General features: G+C 51.8%; 1 protein-coding gene, 1 non-coding gene and 1 pseudogene across 2 annotated transcripts; 1 reads left to right on the top strand and 2 right to left on the bottom strand.

Annotated features, from left to right (window-relative positions):
- Positions 1–1766: 1766 nt before the first annotated feature.
- LOC120667538 lies at positions 1767–2798 on the bottom strand (annotated as a pseudogene).
- On the bottom strand, positions 2751–3991 carry LOC120667537 (vegetative cell wall protein gp1-like). The gene is made up of 2 exons (XM_039947595.1): positions 3899–3991; positions 2751–3257 (listed from the first exon to the last, which is right to left on the bottom strand). The coding sequence occupies exons 1-2, from the start codon at positions 3989–3991 to the stop codon at positions 2751–2753; spliced, it is 600 nt and encodes a 199-aa protein (XP_039803529.1).
- A 1389-nt stretch (positions 3992–5380) lies between these two features.
- Positions 5381–5519, top strand: LOC120668259. The gene has a single exon (XR_005672355.1). It is a non-coding gene; the product is annotated as a small nucleolar RNA Z247 (small nucleolar RNA).
- Positions 5520–16049: the final 10530 nt, after the last annotated feature.

Below are 16049 nucleotides of genomic sequence, written 5' to 3'. Positions count from 1 at the left end.
AGGCAATAATGGGTCTACAAAGTTAAATGTGACTCCAGAGGGAACATGGAAAGTCGGTAAGCACGACTTGTGGCCAAAAGATTTATGCAAAAAAAAGTTATAATGAGACATTTTTATGGAGTCTCATGAAAGGATTCTTTTAGAATCATAAAATGACATTGGTCATACTATTTTGAGGATTGCATCAGATGGATGTTGGAGCAATATCTCCCGACGGAGATTTGCACAAGAAAGTCTATACATGACATGACAAAATGTTTTTTTTTGTTGTGAAAAGAAAAGAACATCGGAATACCATCTGATGAAATTAGATCACAGAATAGTGATATCTAAAGTTTGATGAGAACAAAGAAAGTTTTGGGTTTTAAGTAAAGCTCAAGATGACAAATTGCAAATATGCAAAGTTCAAAATTGGGAAATTCCTTTTCCCGCAAAGTTTAAAGAAGGTTATTATGACCTCTAGTTTTGATAAGAATAATCTTGGTGAAGAGTCATTCGATCTTTGAAAGGAAATTCACCGGGATAAAGAAAAGAGGGTATCAGGATTATCGCAGAGAGCATACTTGGAAAAGAGTTCTAAAGATATATAGTATGCTTGTGAATAAGCCTACGCTTGTCCTATTGTCAAGGGTAATAGTTTTGGAATTTTCAGAATTCCAGGAACCGTTATATGATCGATCAAAAGAAAAAGGTTCCATGTCCTTCAGCTGTTGGAAGCAAAATTAGTGCTCAAATAATTTACCCTGACATAGCGCTAGTATCCGGGACATTTTGGTAGAAGTCCAGTCTAGCAATAGATCACTGGAATGGAGTTATAGAATGTTTTGCAATTTTACAAAATATTGTGAGCCTCATGCTAAGTAAGAAAGAAACATGTACTGCGACATCCTAACCCTAGTTCGATCGAGAGGGAGGCGCTGACCGCGACGGGAAGTTTCCACCAGCGCCGGCCACTGCACTGCGACATCGCCGCCTCTTCGAAACCCCGCCATGCCTCTGCGATCATGTCGTCCAACCGGCGAGCCCACGGCTACACCGGCATCGCCACCACGACGCATGTACATCGACGAACGAAGTCGCGCTGGAGTCGTGGACAAGGTATGTTATACAGGATTGAAATCGCGCCGATCTACTCCTAGACGATCCAACAGCTCTAACAGGCCCCATTTAGCCATTTCGAGTGATTTTGATGATCGGTTCACAACATGAGGTTTAGAAATTTCACTAAAGGCATATAGGTAGTAGCACCAAGCCAGGCTTGATACCTTTTTGAACAAAAGAATCCAAAAATATTAATGCCTTCTAGGTTGTGCGGAGGGAAGTGAGAGCAACTCCAGTAGAGCTGTTAAATTTGGGTGAGGAAATATCTATTTAAAAATCTGCTTCTAAATTTTGCTCATCTAAACATGAGTCTCTACTCAAGCAGGACTGAGTAAACAGGATTCCATTTTTTAATCTGACAACCGAGTTCCACCTGTCATCTCCGACCTCATTGCCACCCTTGACCCCAAGGTCTGCGTCTCCTCTCCTCGGCGCTCTCGCTCTTGCTCCCATCATGTCCATGTCCTAGCTCTTCTCCGAGGCCAAGGACGCCGGCTCCGGCTCTTCCTTGGGTGGTCGCGCTGCCGGCAAGTTCTCACTGTGCCCTGATGATCCTGGCGTGGATCCGAGGGGGGAAGGAAAGATCTCGGTCACCACGATTGTAATTGTAAATATGTGATGTGCTGCTTCTCTGCGACCATCAGGAAGAAGGGATCGTCGACTGATTATCCATGCTGCAGCTGCAAGCTCGGCTTGAACGGGCTACGGTGATCACACGACGTTTTGAATGGCCAGCCAGAGCTCAGACCACCTCGTTCTTCCCGTACATGACTTTCCACGAGTCCAGCGTCGGGAACAGCGGATGCTGCTCCGCCGGGGCGGGTGGGGGCGCCGTCGTGTACGCGGCGGGGGCGGCGTGCGCCGCGGGCCCCCCTGAAGGAATTGCTCGATGCCGAGCTGCGGCAGGTGGAGGCCCAGGCTGAGGCCGGCGCCGGCACTGTCCTGCTGCTGCTGCTGCTGGCATGTTCCTTTTCTGCTTAATCTCAGCAGCAGGTCGGTTTCGTCGGCGCCAGTGAGGCGCTGCACCATGATGCGGAACGTGGCGGCGTCGGTGCTGATGTACGTGGTGGGCGCGCGCTTCGATGGCTGAGGGCGACGCCAGCCACAGCCGGCACCGCGCGGGCGACGAAGGCAATGGCACCGCATCGCCCGTCGGCGGATGGGCCCCGAAGCCGTGCATCAGCACCGCCACTGCGGGCAGTGCCGCTGTCGTGGAGGCTGCCGCGGATGGCTCGGGCGCGTCGGAGAGGGAGAAGTGGAGCGCGCGTGCGATGGCGGCGTCGGCGAAGGAGCGGGACAGCAGCGCACCCTGCGGCGCCATGCCGACGCAGGAGATGGCATCCATGGCGTCCATCCTTGGCCTCCCTGACGCGGCACCAGCACAGCCCTGCCCCTCGAAGCTGCTCGATTCGGCCAGCGATAAAACCGGTCGGGTGGGCTCCGTCGCAAGATTCTTCCCCGCCTCCTCCCATTCCCCGCGGCGCGACGCGAATCCCACTCCCGGCTTTCGGCACGTTCTTCAGCACCGCCGCCCCCGATCCGTCCCGTTCCTTCGGCGTTTTCATCGCGGGCGCAGCCTCGCCTGCCCCGCGCGCTCCCTCCCCACCCCACATTGCCTGGCATGGATACTGAAGCTGGAGCGCAGGACATCAGATCCGGGGAGGAGGCCGAGCAGGGTGGCGCCTCGGCTGGCAGGGCCGCGCAGCGGCTAGGGCTACCATGCCGGCCTTCTTGCCGCCGTTCATCTCCTCGTGAACCTCGCCATCATCAGCGCCATCGCCCTGATGGGCGGTGCTGGAGGCCTTAATCTCCTGGGCCGCCGGGGCGGGCGCGGGGGCGGACTTGTGGTCACCGTCGTCGTCCTTGTCCTTTCGGCCTTCAGCATCCTTGCCGGCGGCGGGCGCGGGCGCTGGAGTAGCGGAATGCGTGTGCGTGGGAGGCAGGGAGGAGGACGGCGCCTGCACGAGCGAGTCGGAGGGAGCCGTTATGGGGGAGGTCTCTGGCGGAGCCGGAGGTGATGAGTTGGCGACGGCGGCGGCAGCGGAGGGTGCGGAGGCGGTAGGGGGCTGGGAGATTGGCCAGAGCGCGGATTTGGTGTCGGCGACGGAGTCGCGGGGCCGGGGCGGGGGTGGCGAGGAGGCGGAGCGCGGCCGGCGCTGTGGCGTCAGAGGAACCGGAGGTCACCGGTCGCCGGCTGCTCGATCGGGATCGGGCACTTGGGAAAAAATGGGAAAAAATGGTGGGGCTCACAGTTGGCAGTCTAAATAGAGAGCCACCAAATTAGAGGGTGGGAGAGAAATTTAGAAATCCTACCGAAATGGTAGCTCATTTGCTCCCTCTACTGGAGATGGATTTTTGATGTCCTAAGGGGGTGTTTGGAAGAGCTCTGCTCCACCAAATTTAGCTCTACTCCATGAAAAAATATCCAAACACTTCGACTAGCTCCACTCCACTCCACTAAAAATTGGCTCCACTCCACCTTTTTTTGGAGCTTCTCAAGAGGCGCTTCACTAATTTTTGGAACCGGTTGAGTTGGATAAAATTACCCACCACCACTGTCACTGGTTAAAAAAAACATTTCAATCTTGTGTTCTGTTCTCGGTCAACACACGCGGTCAATCATCCCATCGACGCGCCTGCAGCACTGCCCGGTCCTCAGTCCCCGCCGCCCTCGGTCTCCACCCGTTTCCCTTGCCCCCGAGCACCACCATGGCCGCCGTCCGCTGGACGTCATGGTGCCTCCACTGGCCCGGCTAAGCCCCAAAATCGCCTCAATTGCATCCCAAATCGGCCATACGGAAAACCCCCAAATTGGATTGTCGTCTTCGCCAACTCCAACCAGCGAAGCATCCTCCTCCGGCACTGTGCGCAGGCTCAAGGGCGCCGGCATGGGGCATGCGGCCAGGAAGGTGGCGGTCGGCCTGCGCAGTTCGACGGGCTCCGCGCCGGGACTCGCCGCCTCTGCGTCTCGCGGCCTGCACCGCGGCGGCTCGCAGACTCCGTCCATCAGCAGGAGCTCTTGGCGGCCTCCGGTCTCGGTCTTTCCATTCCTCAAAAAGTTTTTATCTACTAGCTTTTGCCTTCTCGGTGGCTATAGCATTGCTTGGGGGCGATGATTAACGGGTTCTGGGTGCGCCACTGCTCGAGCAGTGACATGCTCTGGAACAGCATGGGTGTTTTGTTGCGGGTGGAGAGGGAGGTAGAAGATAACTTACAAGTGGGGTCCGCATGGAAATGAGACAAGTTTGGATGGGCTAAACTGGGCCGCTGCTAGCTTATTGGGCCGGTGAGGTAGAGAGAATTAGGCCTCTAAAGTTTGTGGAGTGAGCTCTCATAAACCGAACGGACTGCAAGTGGTAGAGTGAAGTGGAGTTGGTGGAGTGGAGTTAGTAGAGTGGAGTGCTCCCAAACAGACTCTAAATCTTGATATAAAAGTCCATTTGCTCTCCCTACCTACTAGAGTTACTCCGGGACCAATCGAACATTCAATTTCAAACTGTTAGAGATAGAGATATACTTGTAATACAAGTTTAGAGATAGAGATATACTTGTAATACAAGTTTAGTTATGCTCGGTTGAGTTTGTTACCTAGAGATAAGAGTAGATAGATTTCTTCGTTGTTAAGTTGTACAACAACTCAAACCGAGCCTAACAAACTTTTCTTGTAATCTCTAGGCCATTGGCCCTATATAACATGAAACCGTGGTGAGCCTAGATTGGTAACCACGTTTACGCCATCGTACATGGTAATCAGAGCTACTTCTTCCAAACACATCTACCTTTCATCCTAGATTTATTCATGGCGTCGTCATCCCCCTATGGAGCGCCAAGCCTTGGCTCTCCCGTCTCTGAGAAACTCACCAGAGACAACTTTCGCCTGTGGAAGGCGCAAGTTCTGCCAGCCATCCGAGGAGCCCAACTCCTGGGTATCCTCGAAGGAAAAACCCCGGCGCCGCCCAAGACCATCGCGGTGGAGAACGCCGAGAAGAAGAAGATGATCGTCCCCAACGAGGAGTACGACAAGTGGCTGGCAAAAGATCAGCAGCTATTAGGCTATCTGATCAACTCAGTTGCCAAGGATGTCCTGGCACAAGTTGCTAGTCTGGAGTCCTCGGCCGAGCTGTGGAGCGCGCTCGAGAAGATGTTTGCAGCGCAATCTAGGGCACGAGTTGCGCATCTGCGCATGCAATTCGCCGGTCTCAAGAAAGGAACCATGTCCACTACGACCTACTTCACCAAGATGATGTCCATCAAGGATGATCTCGCTGCAGCGGGTAAGATCATTGATGATGAGGAGGTGGTCACTCAGATTCTTAATGGCTTAGATTATGAATACAATCCATTTGTATCTTCTGTTCTCGGGAGAGTTAGCCTCATCTCGCTAGATGATCTTTATGGCGAGATGCTCGCCTATGATGCACGATTGGAGATGTATCAGGGAAGCCAAGGAGGAGGAGGCCAGTTCTCGTCCTCAGCAAATACTGCCAACCGTGGGCGCGGTGGTCATGGCCGCCGTGGAGGAAACCGAGGACGAGGACGTGGTCGTGATGGACCACAACGCAGCTCCGGTGGTGGATCCTCCAAGTCAGGAGGACAAAAACCCAATGCCAAACCTCAGTGCCAGATCTGTAAAAAGTATGGCCATGAAGCGTCGATCTGCTGGTACAGATATGATGAAGATGAGGAGGAGCACCCCATCAAGACAGCCGGAGCAGCCACTACAAGCTATGGGGTCGACACAAATTGGTATGTTGACAGTGGTGCCACTGACAACATCACAGGGGAGCTGGAGAAGCTGTCAGTTCGTGATCGCTACAAGGGCCAAGATCAAGTCCACATCGCCAATGGTGCAGGTATGCAGATCCGAAACATTGGCAGCACAACCTTACATACCCCTGTTAGAGATTTGCATCTTGATAACATTCTTCATGTGCCTAGTGCTGATAAAAGTCTTGTTTCCGTTCATCGATTAACCACTGATAATAATGTCTTCCTTGAATTTCATCCTAATTTCTTTCTTATTAAGGATCAGGAAACGAAACAAGTTCTCCTTCAGGGTAGATGCCATGGTGGTCTTTATCCTCTCTCGTCTCGCGCAAAAGAGGATACAAGGAAGCAAGTCTTTGGGGTTAATAAGCTGTCGTCCTCACGATGGCATAGTCGCCTAGGTCATCCTGCTTTTCCCATCGTTAATCGTGTTCTTAGAAACAATAATCTCCCTATCCTTAGTGATAAGAGTCAAGAGTCTGTGTGTGATGCTTGTCAAATGGCCAAGAGCCATCAATTACCTTATACTTCGTCTCATCATACATCAAATAGTCCTCTTGATCTCATTTATTCGGATGTTTGGGGGCCTGCTCCCCTATCTGTTGGCCGTCACTCATACTATGTGAGTTTCATAGATGATTACAGCAAATATACTTGGGTATACCTCTTGAAAAAGAAGTCCGATGTTTTTCAAGTGTTCCATGATTTCCAACATTTGGTTGAAAGAAAATTTAATAGGAAGATTATTTCTCTACAAACAGATTGGGGGGGCGAGTATCAAAAACTTAACTCCTTTTTCCAAAGGATTGGAGTTTCGCATAGAGTCTCTTGTCCCCACACCCACCAACAGAATGGAGCGGCTGAAAGGAAACATCGACACATCGTTGAAGTAGGCCTTGCCCTTCTTGCCAATGCTTCTATGCCCCTAAAATTTTGTGATGAAGCCTTTCTTACTGCCACCTATCTTATTAATATCCTCCCAAGCCGCACAATTGATTATCAAACTCCAATGGAACGTCTCTTTCAGTCCAAACCTGAGTACACACATCTACGTGTCTTTGGGTGTGCTGTGTGGCCCAATTTGAGACCCTACAACCCTAGAAAACTGAATTTTCGTTCCACACGATGTGTGTTTCTAGGCTACAGCTCCGTGCACAAAGGATATAAGTGCCTTGAGCCCTCCACGGGTCGTGTTTACATATCCCGTGATGTAGTTTTTGATGAGTCGGTTTTCCCTTTTACCGAACTTCATCCAAATGCCGGGGCTCTTCTACGAAAAGACATCCTTCTTCTTCCTGATTCTCTTTGTACAGGGGATGTAGGTTGTTCTGATCCAATGTCTACTAACTCTGTTATGGAAGCTGAAGTTGTGCAGGAAGTTTTCCAACAGGTCCCAAGCATGGAGAATGGCGGTTTTGTGATGAACTCAGCCACACCAGATCCTATCGGCGCAGAAAATCCGAGCAGCAATCCCCAGGATGATCTGCCTGCTCCGTCCGCTGTGGACCTGGGCGCAGGGGCCGGCGCTGATCCGCTGCTTGCCTCCCAGGGTGCGGGAGCCACTCTGCTGACGCCATGTAGGGGAGCAACTGCCGCGCCTGTACTCATGCCGACAACCTCATCGGGCCCGTCGAGTTCCCACTCGCCACCTCACATGCGGTCGGGTCCAGCTGCGCCCGCGGGATCCTCTACGTCGCCACATGGATCCGGTGCGGCTGGGACGTCTGCTGCGCCTATCTCAGCTGATCTGATTGCTTCATCTCCTGCGCCAGAAGCTTTGCGTCCTCGAACACGATCACAAAGTGGGATCGTCAAGCCTAAGATTTATACTGATGGCACCATAAGGTATGCAAGTTTTTGCAGCACGGGAGAACCTGAAAGTGTACAAGAAGCCCTTGCCGATCCCAAGTGGAGGAAAGCTATGGAGGATGAGTATGTGGCTCTCTTAAAAATTCAGACATGGCATCTTGTGTCAAAGCAAGAAGGTAAAAATCTAATTGATTGTAAATGGGTTTTCAAAGTAAAGAAGAAAGCAGATGGATCAATTGATAGGTACAAAGCTCGCTTGGTGGCCAAGGGATTTAAACAACGATATGGTATTGATTATGAGGACACCTTTAGTCCTGTGGTTAAAATAGCTACTGTTAGACTTGTGTTGTCTATTGCAGTATCAAAAGGATGGTGTCTACGACAGCTAGATGTGCAGAACGCGTTCCTTCATGGTGTTCTGGAAGAAGAGGTCTATATGAGGCAACCTTCAGGATTTGAGAGTGTAGATGCACCTCACCTCGTGTGTAGACTTGACAAAGCTATCTATGGCCTAAAACAAGCTCCACGAGCCTGGTACTCTAGACTAAGCTCAAAGCTTATTGATCTTGGGTTCAAAGCTTCCAAGTCAGATACTTCGCTTTTCATATACAAGAAAGGAGAGGTAATGATATTTATGTTGATATATGTTGATGATATAATTGTTACAAGCTCCTCTCAAGATGCAGTTGCGGCCTTGTTAAAAGATCTTAAGAAAGATTTTGCCCTAAAAGATCTTGGAGAACTTCATTACTTTCTAGGTATTGAAGTCAAGAAAGAAAAGAATGGTATTCTTTTGTCGCAAGGGAAATATGCGGGAGATATTTTGGCTCGAGTTGGAATGGTGAAGTGTAAACCAGTCTCTACTCCCTTGTCTGCTACTGAGAAGCTATCTTGCTATGAGGGCAGTCCTTTGGGAGCAGAAGACAGTACGCGTTATAGGAGTATAGTGGGAGCTCTACAATACTTGACCCTTACAAGACCGGACTTGGCCTTTTCTGTTAACACGGTGTGTCAATTTTTGCATGCTCCAACTATGGTACACTGGACAGCTGTTAAAAGAATTCTAAGATACATTAAGTATACAGTTGATTTTGGGTTGAAAATAGAAAGATCACAGTCTACACTTATCAGTGCCTTTTCTGATGCCGATTGGGCAGGCAGCATAGATGACAGGCGGTCTACTGGAGGTTTTGCTGTGTTCTTTGGAAGTAACCTTATTTCGTGGAGTGCTAGGAAGCAGCCCACTGTTTCACGCTCAAGTACTGAAGCTGAATACAAGTCTATGGCAAACGCTACAGCTGAAGTAATTTGGGTAGAGTCTTTGTTAGCAGAACTTGGTGTGCATCCTAAACAGGCTCCGTGTCTATGGTGTGATAATTTGGGTGCAACTTATCTTTCAGCGAATCCAGTGTTTCATGCAAGAGCCAAGCATATAGAGATTGATTTTCATTTTGTTCGAGAGAGAGTTGTGCGCAAGCAACTACAAGTTAAGCTAGTATCCTCTGAAGATCAGCTAGCGGATGGTTTTACAAAAGCTCTGGCGGTTCGTAAATTCGAAGAGTTTCGAGGCAATCTAAATCTTCAAGGCAAGACAAGTTTAGATTGAGAGGGGCGGTTAGAGATAGAGATATACTTGTAATACAAGTTTAGAGATAGAGATATACTTGTAATACAAGTTTAGTTATGCTCGGTTGAGTTTGTTACCTAGAGATAAGAGTAGATAGATTTCTTCGTTGTTAAGTTGTACAACAACTCAAACCGAGCCTAACAAACTTTTCTTGTAATCTCTAGGCCATTGGCCCTATATAACATGAAACCGTGGTGAGCCTAGATTGGTAACCACGTTTACGCCATCGTACACAAACCCCCTTCTGAACCGGCAGACTGCCACACGGGCCTGCACCAGCGTGCCGGACGCCCAACGCGTGCCAAGGCCGGTGATTGCTGCGACGCGTTCCGAAGATGCTCTTCGCTGGTGCCGCGCCAAGGCCGGTGATTGCTGCCTTGCATGCCTGCCACGTCAATTCCAGCGCGAGCAGCTTCTCATCACCATGGCCGGTCCAGGCGGCGCGTCCAGTGGCAGTGCGCGCGGCCCCGGCCAGAAGCATCCTCGCCGGAAGCCGGAGCAGATGCAACACCTCGACGAACACGTCCGAACACACTCGCTACCGCTGCGCACTGTCGCCGGCCGAGTGAGCAAGTCGCCGCTTCTCCTGAGCCACCACAGTCACCGACTGTCGCGCGGTGCGCGCCTGGCGAGGAAGACGTTCTTGATGTGCTCCCGATCTGGACCGCAAAGGTCAGATCAGACGGCCCGCAGGCACCTTGGGTGGACGGTATTTGAGTTACCATCCGCCGTATTGTATCTGCCACCTGTCGCGGCCTGCCGAGGCGACGCCAGCCGGCCTGTTGCTCCGCATCAACCGATTCCATGTCACGCCGGAGAGAGTAGCATCCCCCTCACCATCGCCAGCCTTGCTGCGTCCCCGGCTCTTCCTCTCGGAGTGCTCGCCGTGCGCGCGATGCGACAAGGGGCGCGACACAGCTCTGACCCCAGCCTTGTTGAAGACGCGGACGCTGCACAGCGAGAACGACGGTGGACTCGAAGGCTCCGCCATGTTGGGCGGCAGCGAGGATGGCGCCGTCGTAAGCAGCTGGGCAGCGCCGCGTGGGCGACATCATCGGTGCAGCCACACCGTGTTTCTCCCCAGTCACGCGTGGCGGTCGTGCCACAGCGGGCGCTCTCTGGCGACTATGTATCATCGATACGCGATACGGGTACGGCGATACGGCAATACGTGAGTTTAAAAATGACATAGTGGTAGTATAGAGAGAGTATTGGAGTATCGAAGTATCGGATACGCAAGTATCGGATACGGGTACGGCTGGGTTAGTGAAGTATCGGTGATTCATAGTCTGGCAACGGTGATTAACGCCAACCTACCCTATGCTGAGCCGGCGGCTGGGCCACAGCCACCATGGTCCATGGATGGCCTCATCGGCAGCCTGCGCCGCTGCGCGCGGTCGTCACACCACACACCATTGGGCATTTGGGCCTAAGATGAGTCGGGTTAACTAAGTAGTTCAGAAGTTGCATCGGTGGGCAGACCATCAGAGGCCGATTGCCTAATATCCTCTCAACAATTCAGTGACAGATCAACTGGATATGGCATGGTCGGAGTTTGTCATGCGAATTCCGGAGTTCATCGCTGTCACTCTGATGCCTGGATCATCCCTAGATGAATCTGGACACCCGCCACAGTATCCTTGCAGCTGCTCATCTTCTTCCACGATGAGCGCTCTCGGACGGCGAAGTTGTTGGGATCTTAGCTTCTTAGATGCCCAAACAGGGAGCATGAATAATATGAAAATGGCAATGAAAGTAGGTAATTCTCCAGTAATAACCAGAAAAATTCAACCCTTTACACTGTGGAGAGAGGGGGCTATTTATACCCCTAGCCTTCGGCCGGGTTTTCCTAAATTGCCCCCTTCCAACTCATTTATAGCTCAGTTACTACTGGTTTCGGGGTAAAATTACAAGGTTAGAGGTGCACAACTCCGACCTTCTCACGTATTCAAGTGTACAAACCCGACCTTCTCACATATTCACGTTTTACACGCTCACCTACACCCGCCTAAGGGCTTCGAGTCCTTCGGGGTCCTTCGGAGGTTGCCACCCTGCATGCTCCGTCTTCAAGCGATCAGCCGTCACCTTCGCCCGCCCGAAGATGTGATCCTTCACTTATCGGCGGCGAAGGTCTTGATCTTTAAGCTTGTTCTTCTGAGCAGACACTTGTCACCTTCGGCCTGCCGACGGTGTGACCGGCTGTCTCCTTCGGTCTCCCGAAGGTGGCTCCTTCGAAGCTTCACAGGTTGCGGACTTCAGGCTTGTGCTCCTGGGTTTTTGGCCCTCACCTTCGGTTCCGAAGGTGCGCTTCTTAGACCCTGGTGTCTTTGTTGGCACCGAGCACCCTTCGTGCGCGCCTGTTACCCAACACCGGAGCCCTGCAGACATGTTAGGAGATGTTTTCGAGGCTGGGATTAACCTCCGGGCGCATTCCCGACGGTCCAATCCCCAACAGTAGCCCCTCGAGGGCGAGGTCCGAAGCCGACGGTCCGAACCCGCGTTAATGAAGTAGATTGCGCGTAACCTTCGGGAAGCTCCCGATGAAAAACGTCTCCCGAACCGTCGGCTGCAATGGTCGGTTTTGGTGATGCACGTGTCAGGCTCCGATTGTGCCGCTTGGGCGGTCGACTCCTCGATTTTACTGTTGGTACTATTGCTTTCCCTCGCCTATATAAGCGGAGGGAGGGGGGGGGGGGGGTAAATCCTGTGCCCTCTCGAGCTTTGCTTACCTTCGACGCCTTCCACTATAAAGCGCTTCTTCCGAAGGTTCCGCTTTCGTGCGTGGTCAAGCTGCTCATTTTTCTCGACGTAAGTGGATTAGTGATCCATGGCTCGCACTAAGCAAACAGCGAGGTTGATCGAAGGTCCGTTTGAACCCTTTTTCCTAATTTTCCTTGCTTCATTTTTGTGTAGATATGGCCTTCATTAAGAGGGCGGTTCTTCGTGCAGACTCTAATCCAGCTCCCGAAGGAGAGACGGGTGCTTCACAGCCGCCTCAGCAGCAGCAGTCTAGCGAGAGCCTTTCGGCGGTGTCTGTGGACGTTTCGGAACTAATGGCTCCGGAGAAATGTAAGACTCTGCTTTTCGAGCCATCTGTCATTTCTCAGAGCACGATTGTAACACCCTAATTTAAATTTCAGCATTTAGTAATAAATTTAATTGGTTTTATTTAATTTTCTAAGGTTTTATATGTTTAGTCTTGCATTTAAATTAATTTTTGATTCACAAGTAATAAAAATTTGTCTAAGTTTAAAATTTGTTGTTGCATTCATGCTGGTGCATTGTTCTTTTTGTTTGAGTGCTAGGATTGAATTCAAATTTGAATTTGAATTCAAATGGTTTTAGTTTGAGGGGTGTTTGAAATAGGAAATAGAAAAGAGGAAAACCAAACCTGAAACCCAGCCCAAAGCCCGTTGGCCGGCCCACCCTCTCTCTCTTTTTCCTTCCCTGCCGGCCCGCTCGGCTTTCCCTCACCCCGCTGCCGCACCGGCCCAGCAGGCAGCCCAGCTAGCGCAGCGCGTCCTCCCCGACAGCCCGATCCCGAACGACAGCGGCTCCGCTTGTGCGTCGCCCGCGCCCCCGCTCTCCCTCGCTGACGCCGCGGCCCCACAGGTCAGGGCCTTCTTCCTCGCCATGACGCCCGTGCCTCTGCTCCGCACAGCTCAGCCCTGCTCGCCCGTCCCTGCTCCGTGGACCACCCCGACCCCCCGTGGCCAACCGGTCAGCCTCGTCCCCATCTTCTAGAAGCTTCACCACCAGAACCTGGGACCGCGCACGGCCGTTGCGCGATCCGCCCTGCCCGGCCGAGAATCGCGGCCGCTATCCCCGCCGGGATCACGCTGGGCACGCACGCCCAGGATCCTCGGCCCCCCTCCTTTAAACACCGCCCGTGACCCTCTGCGCCGCACCATCCACTCCATTGCACCTAGAGTCCCGAGATCTGAACGCCCTGCACCACTCCGCCACGCAGAGCTCCCTGCGTCGCCGATGCCATGCTGCTCCGCCGCCTCCTAGTCCCACTAGAGCTGCGCAGCAGCTTCGCCGTGCGCCCAGGCGTCTCCCCGAGCACGCTGCCCCGACCCCGGTCCATACCTGCGCTGGAATTTCCTTTGGAGCCGACACTGCAGGTATCATGGCCGCCGTCGAATTTCCTCACCGCCGGCAAACACGGGACCCTTCTGACCCCTTTGCCTTGCTCCACAGCACCGCCACGGGTAGATCCGTGGAGCCTGGATGCTAGAGGAGCCCTCCATCGACCGGACCCCGTGCCCAGCGCCGTGTGCCGCCGCCGGGCCCCGACGTCGACGCCTCTGCACTGCCTCACTGCTCAATTCCGAGCCTAGGTGAGCATTGTCCCGGCCTCCTCTGTCGTTTTCGCTCGTCATCTTGGCCCAGGACGCACTCTAGGTGCTGGTGCGCCTCTCGCCGGCGACCCTTGCCGCAGTTCCGCCATGGCGAACGCCCTGCAGCCCTGCACCGCACCGCAAAGTCCCTGCACCGGCATGCCCGTGCCTCGCGCAAACCACACGACCCTTTTGCACACGCGCCCAGGCCACAGAACACTCAGCATGGCACGCCCATCGCATGCCGGCGAGCTCCGCCCCTCAGAGCCTCCGCCGCCGCCATCGCATCCTCGCTCCTAAGCCGCCCCGAGCCCAGCAAATGCCATGGGTAGATCACGCATGACGTGTAGATCCTCCCCAACCCAAAGCCCGCTCAAATCCCAGCCCGGAGGGCCGAGTTCGGCCGGCTCCGGCGCTGCTCCGCCGCGGGAACGCGTCTCCGGCGGTCAGCGCCGCCGCTTCCCCGCAACCTCAGCCCTGAGCCGTCCGATCAAGAACGGACGCGCAAGATTAGATCGAATCCCCATCAGATCTGAACCACTAGATCTCGTTCCAATGGCCCATACGCGTAGATACCAGTTCGGCCTGGCAAAATTGCTAAAGAGACCCTGGGTTTCTTTTAAATGAACCCGCTGTCCTACTCAGTGTTAAAATATTTCCAACCAGGCCCAGAATCTTGCACGGACCCCCCTGAACTTTCCAGTATTAGAACCCGCCATCCACCCTTGGCAGTTTTACGCGCTAGCCCTTAGATCTAAGGTTTAATTACATTTAGGTCCCCGGTTTTTGCAGAAAACCCCCAGAAACTCTGTTTTTCTTACAGTTAAGCCCCTGGATCTTGTTTTAGGCCTAGTTTTCGCGTTCTAGCTCCGTTTTAGGCGTTCTTTATGTCCGAGCGATCGTTGTAACACGTAGAATAGTTCTACCTTTGTTTTGTTCACTATTTTTATGTATTATTGTACTGTTTCTTAGTGTTTGCTCTTGTTTGCATGTATGTGTATATGTTGGACTTGTTTTGGCATTGCGATTGTGAGTAGACGTTGATCCTTCGGAGGAGTACCAGTACCCGGAGTAGCCACCATCTTCTGAGCAGTTTGAGCAGCAGGAACAGTTTGAGGAAGGCAAGTATAACTTGAACACCACCTATCACTTTTAATACAATTTCATACTGCATTTTAATACTGTATGCCTATAAGGATTTTCTAGCCACTTTATATCCTTTATATATATCCCTTGTGTTGCATTTTGGTTAGTTGTGATAGGTGCCGCGCTATAACACACTTGGTCCTTTTTAATTAATTTGAGTAATGGTATATGCAACTTAATTCTGGGAGTGACCCGTTTGAGTGGCTCACATCTCGTTAAAATATGTTTTGTTAGAAACATGGTTTAGGGGGCCAGCACGGTGCTTACTGCCGGGTTGGCCACTCTCCATAAGAACCGGTTCATAGAGCGACAACCTGGGACAACAGCGCAACCACAAGACTGGAATGAGATGGTCTTGGCTTACTAATTAGGTCATTTTTGTTCGGGAGTAACTTACCGACGGGGCAGGAGGGGTGGTGAGCTTCAATGGTCCCTGACCTATGAGGCTTAGTCTGTATACCCCCTCGAGGTGGGCCCCATCGTTGCGGAGCCTGATTCCTTAGCGGTTACACCTGTAACACCCGGTTTATAAAAGAACATAAACCGAGCAATCATATACGTGCCAGGATCAAGTCACACGTATATACAACAGAATGAACAGTATATCATAGCACATATCACGTAAAAAGATATAATAAAGCGAATACGAATGTTATTTATTATATTAATGACAAAATGTATGATACAGCGGAAGCGAAGTACAGATACGAATAAAAACTCTCCGAAGCTGAGCAAGGCGTCACAGGGACGTCGACTGGGAGACAAACACCTAGAAGTCCTCGAAGTCCTGGTAGCGCTGAGCGAACTCCCTCGTGTCGGTAGGAACTGAGAAGCAGTAGCGTAGCGAAGAGGAAAAAGTAGAGAAGAGGCAAGAGTGAGTACACAACTTGTACTCAACAAGTATAACACAAACTATGAGGCTCTAGGTTGGCTGACTGAACTGCATTAGCTTTTAATCTTGGCAAAATTTTATTAAAGCTATTTACTATGAGTTGATGAATTACCATTAACCCAATTACATAGTAATAAATCAGAATTAATCATGTTACTACTGAGAACCAAACCAAAACCAAGCCACCAAGGTAACCCCGAGAGGCACCTCCCTCGTCGGAAGGAGATAACCCCACTAATCAAAAGGAGGATCTGGGCCGCTCATAACCGTGAGCACGGCTAGTATACCAGTTTTACACTCTGCAAAGGTTGCACATCTTTACCCACAAGTCGTGAGCTATGCTAGTTGTTCATCACACTTCCGT

Source organism: Panicum virgatum, chromosome 3N (genome assembly GCF_016808335.1).
Source record: "Panicum virgatum strain AP13 chromosome 3N, P.virgatum_v5, whole genome shotgun sequence".
NCBI classification, from domain to species: Eukaryota; Viridiplantae; Streptophyta; class Magnoliopsida; order Poales; family Poaceae; genus Panicum; species Panicum virgatum.
This window is presented reverse-complemented; position numbering and strand designations above follow the sequence as displayed.

Bases quoted from the DNA above. Each gene is read 5' to 3' on its own strand.
- LOC120667537 (XM_039947595.1), bottom strand. From the start codon at position 3,991: ATGCCGGCGCCCTTGAGCCTGCGCACAGTGCCGGAGGAGGATGCTTCG. The intron at 3,258-3,898 runs GTATGGCCGATT...CTGACGCCACAG, and splicing joins ATCCAATTTGGGGGTTTTCC to CGCCGGCCGCGCTCCGCCTC.